General features: G+C 44.2%; 1 protein-coding gene across 1 annotated transcript in view; it reads right to left on the bottom strand.

Annotated features, from left to right (window-relative positions):
* The window catches only part of HEBP1 (heme binding protein 1), a 197,234-nt gene that overhangs the window by 84,265 nt on the left and 98,223 nt on the right, over nt 1-14,746 (bottom strand). The window contains exon 2 of the mRNA XM_077278357.1: nt 11,573-11,711. Within this exon, the coding sequence (XP_077134472.1) occupies nt 11,573-11,711 (139 nt within the window). The remainder of the gene's footprint in view (nt 1-11,572; nt 11,712-14,746) is intronic.

Consider the following 14,746-nt stretch of genomic DNA (forward strand, 5'->3'; position numbering starts at 1 on the left):
TGTAAAAAATACTGATAGGAACAACTTGCTCCTATATGACAGCCAACACCCGAGATCAATTAAAAGATCTATTCCCCTGAGTCAACTACTCAGAGTTAGACGTATAGTCAGAGAAGAGGATAAAGCTGACACGACAATAGACCTGTTAATTAAAAAATTTCTAGACAGAGGATATCCGAGGGGACTATTAAAAAAAACAAAAAGTGAGGTGATGGAAAAAGACAGATTGCAACTAATTAATAGGGAATCACATGGAAAGCGTAAGAAAACCCAGAATAGGGTCCACTTTGTCTCTACATACACTGAAGAGAGTGGAGAAATAGCCAGCATTATCAAAAAACATTGGACTATGTTAGGGAGATGTCTACCTAATGTTCAAGAATTTAAAATGCCACCATTGTACTCATACAAAAGAAGTAGGAATATTAAAGATATGGTAATAAAATCTGATATTGGCCCTAAAAGAAAAGGTACCCAGAGGTTTCTAACAGGTACCAAAAGAAATGGCTGTTTCCCCTGTCTAAATTGTATTAATTGTACATATATGATCAAGGGACCCACATTCCAACATCCAACGACGGGAAAAGTATATGAAATCAAACAGTTCCTAACTTGTAACTCAGACCACGTTATCTATGTGCTCATGTGCCCATGTAATCTTTGGTACGTTGGGGAAACGACCTGTGAGTTCAAGACAAGAATGAACCAACATAGATACAGTATAAGAAAAAATAGAGTTGATCTTCCTGTTCCTAAGCATTTTGTTGACTGCAAGCATACTGAGAAGGACCTAAAATGCAGGATTATTGATGCTGTCCCGATACAGAGAAGAGGAGGTGATAGGGAGTTGATCCTCAAAAAAAGAGAACTAATGTGGATATATGAACTTAATGCCCTAAGACCTAGGGGACTTAACGCTGATTTCAAGATGCAAACAATTATTTGATAATACCCATGAATCCAGTAGTATAATATTATAGGTTCCTAAAATATAGTAATGTGATTACTTGTTTTTAATTTAGGAAATACTATGTTACAATTGTAAAGATGTATTTCTCTAATTTTATATGTATCTTTGTTTAGATGATACCTGGTGCTCTAACAAGAGTAGAATACTACCAGAGAGGATTTTGTGAATATGGAGGACATAAAGTGGAATATATTCCTTTGAAAAAGTTATATATAATGAACTTTATTATTTTTCTTGCGGTACTTTACTGTGTTGGACCGTGGTTTGATCAATAAAAGCAGCAAAAATACTACACCTTATTGTTTTTACTCCACTTAAACGTCAATAGAGGTAATATGCCGGGACATAAGTGCTACCGCCTATAACAGTTGAAACTGGGGGCGGCTTGGCCTGAGAGGGTTAAGTTGCAACCAGTAAAAAAACTGTGTGACCTCCGGACTATGGCTTGTAGTAGGCTGAGCCCGGAACGTCAGGGCGTAGTTATGCACTAAAAATGTCCATAGGGCATAATAAAAATAGAAGAGGTATATATGCAGCAGTAAGAACTGCATGATGTGGAGGTATGAGAATCGGGTTATATTGGAACATAGTATAAAAAGAGATTGCCACGGTTAACCATATTGCTGCTCGATTCGGCTGAGGTACTATGGTTACTAATAGGTGTATATATGGTGCCATCTAGCGCCGTGTGCGCAAGCGCCGACCCCTATAATGAATGTTGACCTCACACAATAGTCCGATGATAAGTGCCACTACAAAGATGGCGATTCCTAGTGCCTCTGCGCATGCGCCGATGCCTGTGATTGGTCCACGGTCTAGCACAGTGATGTGACGTAGCAGACATGCGCAGTAGATTTCTGGAAACGCCGAACTTCATGAGGATGTCCTCCATTAGTAGCAAACAGCTCCGGGGGTAAGATTTAATAAACAACTAAGATAATATGACAAAGAGTCTGACACTTGGAAGCACAAATACACAATGATGCACGGAAGCACTTTATAATGTATATGATTACTCTTGATATGTATTTATATATTGAAACACATGCACTATATTAATCACAAATGGTTGTCATTAAGGATTGCTATGGTTTTAAAACTATATTTATGCACTAAAACGGTGTACCCACTGCTTGAGAAAGGCTCATTCAGAGCCGAAACGTCGTACAGACATGTGGGTCTGATTAAACTTTGCACAGTTACATATAGTTACATAGTTACATAGTTATTAAGGTTGAAGGAAGACTTTAAGTCCATCTAGTTCACCCCAGTTGACCAAGAAATAATGGAGTGCTGCCTACTTTTTGTTTGAATCCATCTATCCATACATATATAATAGCAAGGCTGATGTTTAGAAATGAACAATATGTTCAATTAAAAAAAAAAAGGGAAAAAAAATGGTGTGGGCTCCCACGCAATTTTCTGCACCAGAGGGGAAAAGCCGACGTCCGGGGGCCTTACACTATGTTCCATATTGTTATGCAACTGACATTTTTATCTGATTTTCCTAAATGGTTGGTGCAAATGACAGTCAGTCTAATAAAAGTCATCACCCGTTAGAGTATACATCAAATTTTATTGAAGAAACCTCCCAATGATAACAGTATAATCTCCAAAATGAATAAAAACTTAAAATGCACTGTTCCAAATTATTAGGCACAGTAGAATTTCTAAACATTTGATATGTTTTAAAGAACTGAAAATGCTCATTTGTGGAATTTGCAGCATTAGGAGGTCACATTAACTGAATAAAAAATCTATTTAACTCCAAAACATCCTAACAGGCCAAGTTACATGGTAACATAGTAGCCTTCTTTGATATCACCTTCACAATTCTTGCATCCATTGAACTTGTGAGTTTTTGGAGAGTTTCTGCTTGAATTTCTTTGCATGAAGTCAGAATAGCCTCCCAGAGCTGCTGTTTTGATGTGAACTGCCTCCCACACTCATAGATCTTTTGCTTGATGATACTCCAAAGGTTCTCTATAGGGTTGTGGTCAGGGGAAGATGGTGGCCACACCATGAGTTTATCTCCTTTTATGCCCATAGCAGCCAATGAGGTATTCTTTGCAGCATGAGATGGGGCATTGTCATGCATGAAGATGATTTTGCTCCTGAAGGCACATTTTTGCTTTTTATACCATGGAGGAAAGTTGTCAGTCAGAAACTCTATACAGTATACTTTGCAGAGGTCATTTTCACACCCTCAGGAATTTTAAAGGGCCCTACCAGCTGTTTCTCCATGATTCCGGCCCAAAACATGACTCCTCCACCTCCTTGCTGACGTTGCAGCCTTGTTGGGACATGGTGGCCATCCACCAACCATCCACTACTCCATCCATTTGGACCATCCAGGGTTGCTCAACGCTTATTAGTAAACAAGACTGTTTGGAAATTAGTCTTCATGTATGTGTGGGCCCAATGCAACCATTTCTGCTTGTGAACACTGTTTAAGGGTGGCCGAATAGTAGGTTTATGCACCACAGCAAGCCTTTGAAGGAGCCTACACCTTGAGGTTCGAGGGACTCCAGAGGCACCAGCAGCTTCAAATATCTGTTTGCTGCTTTGTAATGGCTTTTTAGCAGCTGCTCTCTTAATCCGATGAACTTGCCTGGCAGAAATCTTCCTCATTATGCCTTTATCAGCATAAAAACATCTGTGCTCAGATACAGCCACAAATCTCTTAACACTACGATGATCACACTTAAGTTTTCGGGAAATTTCTAATGTTTTCATCCCTTCACCAAAGCATTGCACTATTTGATGCTTTTCGGCAGCAGAGAGATCCTTTTTCTTTCCCATGTTACTTGAAAACTGTGACCTGCTTAATAATGTGGAACATCATTTTTAAGTAGTTTTCCTTTAATTAGAATCACCTGGAAAACCAATTATCACATGTGTTTAAGATTGATTTCAGTGATACATTGAGCCCTGAGACACAATACCATCCACGAGTTTAATTGAAAAACAAAACAATTAAATCTTTATGACACTTAAATCCAATTTGCATAATAATTTGGAACACAGTGTATATTTGTAGCCTGGGAATGGGGTAATACCCATGGCCCCTTCCCAGGCTATGAATATCAGCCCGCAGCTGTCTGAATAGCCTTTACTGGCTATTAAAATAGGGGGACCCCCCAAAAAAATGATGTGGGGTCACCCTATATTTTATAGCCAGAAAGGCTACGCAGACAGCTGCGGGCTGATATTCATAGCCTAGAGAGGGGCCATTGATATTGGACCCCTGGCTACAAATACCAGCACCCAGCCACCCCAGAAATGGCGCATCTGTAAAATGCACCAATTCTGGCACTTAGCCCCTCTCTTCACTCTCCCATGTAGCAGTGGGATATGGGGTAATAAGGGGTTAATGTCACCTTTGTATTGTAAGGTGACATTAAACCCGGTTAATAATGGAGAGGCGTCAATAAGACACCTATCCATTACTAATCCTATAGTAGTGAAAGAGTTAAAAAAACACACACATAAGAATAAAGTATTTTAATATTCTTAATTTCACCATACTTACAGCAACGCCTAATTCCTGCGACGCCCTCGATCGCCTGCAAAAAATAAAAACTAATAAACCAACCGTATACTCCCTTTCCGCCATAGTCCAATTAATAACGAGTGTCCCACGACGATATCCCCTATAGAGTGGTCACATTAGAAGATGTGACAGCTCTATAGACCTTCAGTGACACACTGACAGGAGACAATGGCTCCAGCAGTGCATCACTGAAGAGGTTACCTTAGTTCCTTGCTCTCACTTTATGGCAATGTTATGTGGGAATTTTCCCACGCAGTAGTGCCGCAAGTGAGAATATGAACTATACTCACAGCTGCGGAGGGATACAGTGCAGAAAGATACCTTCGTTATTGTATCCCCGAGCCCCTGGAGAGCGGTCGCATCAGCTGATGCTGCTGCTCTCCATGGAAGATTGTTATGGGACACTCGTTTTAATTGGATTACCGTGGATCAGGGAGTATATTGTTTGTTTATTATTTTAATATTTGTTACAGGTGATCGAGGGCTTTGGGATCAAGGTGATTGGTGAGTATGTACTCTATGTTTTATGTACTGTATGTAGTACGTACTGTATGTAGTATGTACTGTATGTAGTGTATGTAGTATGTACTATATGTTGTATGTACTGTATATGTGTGCATTTTTTTTTATTTGTTTTTTTACTTTCAACACATTAGCCGGATAATGGGACTACTACTGTCCCATCGTGGCTAATGTGTCAATCACTGTCACTGTAGCAGGCATAGCCGGATGGGACTTTTAGTCCCATCGGGCAATGCCTGCATATACACACACACACACACACACACACAGCACCGCAGACCCCCGGACAGCCCGGCAGACACCCGCACACCCACTGATAGCCCACAGACCTCCGGACAGCCCCGGCAGACCCCCGGACAGCGACGGCAGACCCACGGATGGCCCCGCCGACCCCACACACAAACACAGACACGCAGACCCCGCCTGCACACACAGACACGAATACAGTCACCGCCCACACTCCGCCCACACACTCCCTCCTCCCGATCTGCAGAGTTTAATCCGCAGCTAAACTGCAAATCTTTTTTACATCTGCGGTTTTGCTGCGGATGTGCCTGACTCAATGCAAGTGGGTGCAGAAACGCTGCAGATCCGCACAAAGAATTGACATGCTGCAGAAAAACACCGCTGCGTTTCCGTGCGTTTTTTTCCGCAGCATGTGCACAGCGGATTTAGTTTTCCATTGGTTTACATGCTACTGTAAAATGCATGGAAAACTGCTGCAGACTTGCAGCGTCAAAAACACTGCTGATCCGCGGGAAAATACGCAACATATGTGTCATGTCGGACGCTATTCACACCAGGGCGTCCGACAGACAGCGGTAATTCCACATTCGTCCACTATACGCTCAGTGGCGCCAGCTAGACTTTATCCAGGTTGTCCGGGGTTAATCTAGCTGGTAATCGGGCTGGAGGGTGGTTCACGCCCATGGCCCTTAAATAGTCATTCTGGACTTTGGGCGTCGCCGATTATAGCTTGTGTCTTGTGCCTGGTGATCTCGGTCTGGAGTGGTGGTCTAGGAGAAGAAATATCGTATCTGGTGGTGTATTATCCTTTGTCATATTTCTCCTTCCTATATTTGTATTTGTTTTGCCCTGTGCACATGATAGTATATTCCTGTGTGTCTGCGGCGTGGTGCGTTTTTAGTTTTCCCTGTCTGTGCTTTCTGTAGGGGTTGGTGTGTGGTCTTATCACTGGGTGGCGGGTGGAGGTTTCAGCATAGGACTGAAACAGGAGTCAGGGTCAGGCCTGGCAGCCCAGACAAGCACACCATCAGTGTAAATTCTGGGAGAGGGACAGACAGGGTTTTGCCTAGTCTGAGGGATATCGCAGGGGACCGGGCAATCAGCTGTAGTCTACCCAGTACGACATTATAATCGGCCTAAATAAATTTTGGATGCCATGGATCCCATGACTTCCATAACCCACCAGTTGGAGGCGCTGTCCTTACAGGTCACTGAGTTGAAGGGGGCAGTTCAGCAACAGGGTCTTGTAGTATCTAATGTGCAAGCTGAAACTGCAGGTAGAGTTGCAGAGCCAAAGATTCCTTTACCTGAGAGGTTTGCTGGGGAACGCAGTAAATTTGTTGTTTTTCGTGAAGCTTGCAAATTATATTTTCGTATGCGCCCGGTTTCCTCAGGTAATGAGGCTCAGCGTGCGGGCCTGGTATTGTCATTACTGAACGGAGACCCCCAAGCATGGGCATTTTCCTTACCATCTGATTCAGCTGCATTTAACTCAGTGGAGTTTTTTTTTCTGCTCTTTGGCTCACATATGATGATCCTGACAGATTGGCTCTTGCAGAATCTAAAAAACGCGCTCTCCGCCAGGGGGAGCGAATGGCGGAGGATTACTGTTCTGAATTTCGCCGCTGGGCGGTGGACACACAATGGAATGACCCGGCGCTGCGGAGTCAGTTTGTACATGGGGTTTTGAGAAGGGTTAAACAAGCCCTTCTGATGTATGAGACTCCTGCTTCTCTAGAGTCTGCCATGAGCCTTGTTGTCCGCATTGATCGCCGTTTGCGTCAGGGGGTGCAAGAGACGCCGCTTATGGGGGAGGGCGTAGGTGCACGTGAGGTTGCTGCAGGTGAGCCCACGGAGCCTATGCAAATCGCAGGGGTGTCACATCATCGAGCCCCCTTGCTCAGGAAGCAGGGAGCCTTTTTTTGCTGTGGTAAAAAAGGGCATTATGTTAATGCTTGTCCTCTATTTTCTAAGAAAAGTGCAACTGCGGAAAACTACTAAGCTCAGAGGGTGTGGAGGAGGCCAATCTGATCTTATGCATATCCTCCATGGTGGTTTCTCAATGTATGCTTCCTGCCAGAGTTATGATCGCTGGCAGAGAGCTGCCAATCACTGTTTTTGTGGATAGTGGGTCGGCCACTAATCTCATTGATGAGGAGTTTGCGCGCACGGCCGGGTTCACGGTCGAAAAACTGCCTCATCCTATCCGGGTGGTCACCATCAATGCTACTCCACTCCCACAGGGGGAGATTACTGAGTTTGTGGCTGAGGTTAAACTCCACATTGGAGTCCTACATTCTGAGCATGTTACATGTAGGGTGCTCAGTAATCTTCCCACACAAATGGTTCTGGGTTTTCCATGGTTGTCTATGCACAACCCGGTGATTGACTGGAAAACTCAGGACATAATTCAGTGGAGCGGATTCTGCCAGGAGAATTGCCTGGCCACATGTGTGTCCGCTGTGACTCCTAGCATTCCTAAGTCACTGCTGGATTTCGCACATGTGTTTTCTGAGAAGGGTTGCTCAGAATTGCCACTACATCGACCCTATGACTGTACTATTAGGTTTAAACCAGGGGCCAAATTGCCGAAAGCTAGAATGTTTAACATCTCTGGTCCTGAGAGACAAGCTTTAAAAGACTACATTGCTGAGAGTTTGAGCAAAGGGCACATCAGGCCTTCGTCCTCGCCGGTGGCAGCGGGGTTCTTCTTCGTTAAGAAGAAAGATGGCGGACTACGCCCGTGTCTGGATTTCAGGGAGTTAAACCAGATTACGGTTCGTGATCCATACCCTATGCCACTGATACCTGATTTGTTCAACCAGGTGGCTGGTGCTAAGTGGTTTTCCAAGCTTGACCTCAGGGGGGCGTACAACCTCATAAGAGTCCGTCAAGGTGATGAGTGGAAGACGGCTTTTAATACTCCTGAGGGTCATTTTGAAAATTTGGTGATGCCATTTGAGTTGACAAATGCGCCTGCTGTTTTTCAACATTTCATAAATGATGTGTTCTCACATGTACTGGGGAAATTCGTTATTGTGTACCTAGATGACATTCTCATTTATTCATGCGACCGTGATACTCATTTAGAGCATGTGAGGCAGGTGTTACAGCTACTCAGAGAAAATAAGCTCTATGCAAAACTGGAGAAATGTGTTTTTTTGGTTCAGGAGTTGCCTTTCTTGGGTTATATTGTGTCTGCTTCAGGGTTTAAAATGGACGCCGCTAAGGTGTAAGCGGTGCTGCATTGGGAACGGCCTGATAACCTAAAAGCACTCCAGCGGTTCCTTGGATTCTCTAATTATTATAGAAAATTTATCAAAGATTTTTCTACCATTGCTAAACCGCTTACTGACATGACGAAAAAGGGTACCAATTTCTCCGCCTGGCCTGAGGCTGCTGTGCGCGCATTCGAATTTCTGAAGAACAGTTTTGCTTCGGCCCCCATTCTGGTGCAACCGGATGTATCAAAATCGTTTACCGTGGAAGTCGATGCGTCTGAGGTTGGAGTGGGGGCGGTGCTGTCACAAGGCTCATCCTTGGGCGAGTTGCATCCATGCGCCTACTTTCCCAAGAAGCTGTCGCCCGCCGAACGGAACTACGATATCGGAAACAGGGAGTTGTTGGCTATCAAGTTGGCTTTTGAGGAATGGTGACACTTCTTGGAGGGGTCGGTCCACTAGGTTACAGTTATCACCAACCATAAAAATCTGCTTTATTTAGAGTCAGCCAAGCGTCTGTCCCCCAGGCAGGCTCGCTGGGCATTGTTTTTCACGCAATTCAACTTTTTTGTTATGTACCCACCAGGGTCTAAGAACACTAAGGCAGATGCTTTATCCAGGTGTTTTCCGGAGGGAGAACCTCGGGAAGATCCAGTACCCATCCTCCAAAAGGGTGTAGTGGTCTCTGCTCTCACGACAGAGGTTAAGGCTGAGATTGCCGAGGCTCAGGAGGAAGTACCACCAGAGCTTCCCATTAACAAATCATTTGTACCGCTCCATCTTCGCCTAAAGGTGTTGGGTGAGCATCATGATGCTGTTCTGGCTGGTCATCCAAGGGTTAGGGGTACCTTGGAGTTGGTGTCGCGTCGGTTTTGGTGGCCCAAAATCCGACAGGACGTGGTCTCGTACGTATCAGCATGTACCACGTGTGCTAGGGCTAAGACGCCTCGCTCCCGTCCTGCTGGCTCATTACATCCTCTAGGGGTACCCAGTAGGCCATGGACGGAGATCTCCATGGATTTTATTACAGACCTTCCCTCCTCAGCTGGGAACACGGTCATCTTGGTGGTTGTTGATCGGTTCTCAAAGATGTCGCACTTTGTGTCCTTGCTTTCATTGCCTAACGCGAAGACTCTGGCTCAGGTTTTTGTACAGGAGGTGGTCAGCCTTCACGGGGTCCCGTCTGACATAGTGTCTGATAGGGGTACTCAGTTTGTGGCAAAGTTTTGGAAAGCATTTTGCTCACGGCTGGGGATCAAGTTGTCGCATTCTTCGGCGTTTCATCCTCAGTCAAATGGTCAGACCGAGCGTATGAACCAGAATTTGGAGCAGTACTTACGCTGCTTTGTTTCTGACAACCAGGAGGAGTGGTCGACGTTCCTTCCTTTGGCTGAGTTTGCCATTAATAATCACCGCCAGGAATCGTCTGGGGAGTCCCCGTTCTTTTGTGTTTACGGGCACCATCCTCAATTTTGTACTCTGCGTCAGGGTGGCTCTGCTGGCGTTCCGGAGAAGGACCAGCTAGGAGCACAACTGTCATCCGTTTGGAGGAGAGTGAAACAGCGCTTGCTGAGCGTGGGTGCAAGGTACAAACGAGTGGCTGACAGTAGACGTGTGCCAGGTCCGGACCTGAGTGTGGGTGATTGGGTGTGGTTGTCCACAAAAAACATAAAACTCAAAGTACCATCCCTGAAATTGGGTCCAAGGTTTATTGGTCCATTTAGGGTCGCTGCCATCATTAACCCGGTAGCCTACCGATTGGAGCTTCCTACGGTATATAAGATACACAACGTGTTTCACAGATCTCTTTTAAAGAAGGTGGTGGGTTCCGTGGACGCGGCGCCGATGCCACCACCAGTCTTGGTGGATGGCAATTTGGAGTTTGAAGTCTCCAAGGTGGTTGACTCTCGTATAGTGCGCCGCACATTACAGTACCTGGTACACTGGCGTGGTTATGGGCCGGAGGAGAGGTCTTGGGTACCAGCTTCGGACATACATGTGGACCGGCTGGTCAGTATGTTTCACCGCCGCCATCCGGACAAGCCGGGTCCTATAAGTCGTGAGGGCCATGGGGTCCCTCGTAGAAGGCGGGGTACTGTCATGTCGGATACTATTCACACCAGGGCGTCCGACAGACAGCGGTAATTCCACATTTGTCCACTATACGCTCAGTGGCGCCGGCTAGACTTTATCCAGGTTGTCTGGGGTTAATCTAGCTGGTAATCGGGTTGGAGGCTGGGTCACGCCCGTGGCCTTTAAATAGTCATTCTGGATTTTGGGCATCGCCGATTATAGCTTGTGTCTTGTGCCTGGTGATCTCGGTCTGGAGTGGTGGTCTAGGAGAAGAAATATCGTATCTGGTGGTGTATTATCCTTTGTCATATTTCTCCTTCCTATATTTGTATTTGTTTTGCCCTGTGCACATTATAGTATATTCCTGTGTGTCTGCGGCGTGGTGAGTTTTTAGTTTTCCCTGTCTGTGCTTTCTGTAGGGGTTGGTGTGTGGTCTTATCACTGGGTGGCGGGTTGAGGTTTCAGCATAGGACTGAAACAGGAGTCAAGGTCAGGCCTGGCGGCCCAGACAAGCACACCATCAGTGTAAATTCTGGGAGAGGGACAGACAGGGTTTTCCCTAGTCTGAGGGATATCGCAGGGGCCCGGGCAATCAGCTGTAGTCTACCCAGTACCCGCATGACAATATGTACATAACCTAAGATTTAAAAATGTTGGATCATTTCTGCTTAAAAAGCATGAAAAGTCTGTCAGTGTACTTTATTATTAAATGGGCTGTTGGTTTCTACAGGGTTAAGCTCCATTTTAGTGAGGTCATTTTTACATTACTAAGGCTGAGTTTCTGTTAAACTGTTTGAAAGGGGTAAGATCCAGTCCTTGGAGTGTTACACTCATCTTTTCAAGGCAATATGAAGCATTGCAAGATTGGGATTTGCAGAGAATCAAATAGCGGCAAATCTAATTTGAAAAAAAATTCTTAGAACCTTGTAAACTCGAATTTCAAAGGATTTGATTATTTCAAAATAGAACACTTATATTTTAAATTACCTTTCTCATTGGAGCCTCCAACATATTTTAGGAGCTTAAGAACAGATTCTTTTGTTGCTTCATCAAATGGCTTTTCAGACACCTCCACTGAGGCAAACTTTCCACCATCATATATTCTCTCTTCAAAGGTCATTCCATCCTAAAAGTAGATAAATATTAGTTTGAGTATTTTACTGTATCACAGGTGAAATATTTATATGTGAATATGGACTAGTATGTAATTGCACAAACTATATTATAACCATGTAAAATGAATGAACTATGTGCCTGCAAAAATGACAAAGAATAAGGCATGTCTTGAAGACTGCTATAATGTTAGATTATATTATTGCATTACTCCGTTGTGCTGTTAATTGATGTAGAGAGAAAGGTACTGTAATTCCTATGAATACAATGCTTTTGGGAACATGAGAACCTGAAGATACACTGATTTTAGCCAATGCGATACCTACAAGTCCTATTTGTAACTCATAAACAGCACAAACCATACAGTATATCTTTTACGGGTTGCCTGTTGTTGATTTAAGTAAAGTACAAGTTTTGCGGAGGGGTTATATAGTGGGTACAGAAAGTATTCATAACCCTTTAAATTTTTCACACTTTGTTTCATTGCAGCAATTTGGTAAATTCAAATAAGTTAATTTTTTTCTCATTAATGTACACTCTGCACCCCATCTTGACTAAAATAAACCAGAAATGTAGTCATTTTTGCAAATGTATTAAAAAAGAAAAACTGAAATATCACATGGTCATCAGACCCTTTACTCAGTATTGAGTAGAAGCACCCTTTTAGCTAGTACAGCCATGAGTCTTCTTGGGAATGATGCAACAAGTTTTTCACACCTAGATTTGGGGATCCTTTACCTTCCTTCCTTGCAGATCCTCTCCAGTTCTGTCAGGTTGGATGGTGAACATTGGTGGACAGCCATTTTCAGGTCTCTCCAGAGATGCTCAATTGGGTTTAGGTCAGGGCTCTGTCTGGGCCAGTCAAGAATGGTCACAGAGTTGTTCTGAAGCCACTCCTTTGTTATTTTAGCTGTGTGCTTAGGGTCAGTGTCTTGTTGGAAGGTGAACCTTCGGCCAAGTCTGAGGTCCAGAGCACTCTGGAAGAGGTTTTCATCCAGGATATCTCTGTACTTGGCCGCATTCATGTTTCCTTCAATGACAACCAGTCATCCTGTCCTGCAGCTGAAAAACACCCCCCAAAGCATGATGCTGCCATCACCATGTTTCACTGTTGGGATTATATTGGGCAGGTGATGAGCAGTGCCTGGTTTTCTCCACACATACCACTTAGAATTATCACCGAAAAGGTACAGTATATCTTCTCATCCGACCAGAGAATCTTATTTCTCATAGCCTGGGAGTCCTTCATGTATTTTTTAGCAAACTTTATGCGCACTTTCATTGTCTTGCACTGAGGAGTGGCTTCCGTCGGTCCACTCTGCCATAAAGGGCCGACTGGTGGATCGCTACAGTGATAGTTGACTTTGTGGAACTTTCTCCCATCTCCCTACTGCATCTCTGGAGCTCAGCCACAGTGATCTTGGGGTTCTTCTTTACCTCTCTCACCAAGGCTCTTCTCCCATGATTGCTCCATTTGGCTAGACGGCCAGGTCTAGGAAGACTTCTGGTGGTCACAGACTTCTTCCATTTAAGGATTATGGAGGCCACTTAGCTCTTAGGAACCTTGAGTATTGCAGAAATGCTGTTGTACCCTTGGCCAGATCTGTGCCTTGCTACAATTCTGTCTCTGAGCTCCTTGGCCAATTCCTTTGACCACATGATTGTCATTTGGTCTGACATGCACTGTGAGCTGTGAGGTCTTATATACACAGGTGTTTGTCTTTCCAAATCAAGTCCTATCAGTTTAATTAAACAAAGCTGGACTCCAATGAAGGAGTAGAACCATCTCAAGGAGGATCACAAGAAAATGGACAGCATATGACTTAAATATGAGTGTCTGAGGAAAGGGTCTGAATACTTATGACCATGTGATATTTCAGTTTTTCTTTTTTATTAAATTTGCAAAAATTTCTACATTTCAATTTTTTTTCGGTCAAGATGGGGTACAGAGTGTACATTAATGTGAAAAAAATGAGCTTTTTTGAATTTATTAAATGCTACAATGAAACAAAGTGTGAAACATTTAAAGGGGTTTGAATACTTTCCATACCCACTGTATAGACTATATATATACTGTATACAGTTTAAACTAGAAGTTTACATACACTATATATAAAGACACATATGCATGTTGTTCTCAATATCTGACATGAATAAACTTTTCCCGTTTTAGGTCAATTAGGATTAGCATAATTATTAATATTTGCCAAATGCCAGAATAATGAGAAATCAAAAGTGTAGGGAGTTGGTGGATAGATTCCACGCTACTGACAAATTTGAGACATATATCCAAGCAATGTAAAATAAAGAGGTGATTTCAACACGTTTCGAAGTATATGGTTACTTTTTCAGGAAAACCACGTGGTAAGCTGATAAGATTGTGTCAATAGCCACAGTGAAACAAGTACTGTATCAACATGGGCTGAAAGGCAACTCTGACAGGAAGAAGCCATTACTCAAAAAGAAACAAAAAAGCCAGATTAACCCCTTCCTGACCTGTAACACAGCGTATGTGCCATGAAAGTCGGTGCGAATCCGACCTGTGACGCATATGCTGCGTCACAGAATGATCGCGTTCCTGCAGGTCGGGTGAAAGGGAAAACTGTAATTTCTCCCGACCTGCAGGGACAGGGGGAGTGGTACTTCAGCCCAGGGGGGGTGGCTTTGCAGCCCCCCCGTGGCTACGATCTCTCTGATTGGCTGTTGAAAGAGACTGTTTCACTTTCACTTTCAATCAGAGCAATCGTAATATTTCACCAATGAAAATTGGTGAAATATTACAATCCAGCAATGGCCGATGCTGCAATATCATCGGCCACGGCTGGAGACCACGATCTGCCCCCGCCACCACCGCCAATCTCCTCCCCTCCGTCCTGTCCTCTACTGTCCTCTGCACTCCTCCGCCTCCGTCCTCCTGTCCACTCCCCCCATCCTCTGATCCCACCCCCCCATACTTACCGACCTCTGGTGCCCCTCCCGGTGTCCTTCCATCTTCTGCATGGGTGCCGCCATCTTCCAAAATGGCGGGCGCATGCGCAGTGAGCCCGC

The sequence above is a fragment of the Ranitomeya variabilis genome, chromosome 8, assembly GCF_051348905.1.
Source record: "Ranitomeya variabilis isolate aRanVar5 chromosome 8, aRanVar5.hap1, whole genome shotgun sequence".
NCBI classification, from domain to species: domain Eukaryota; kingdom Metazoa; phylum Chordata; class Amphibia; order Anura; family Dendrobatidae; genus Ranitomeya; species Ranitomeya variabilis.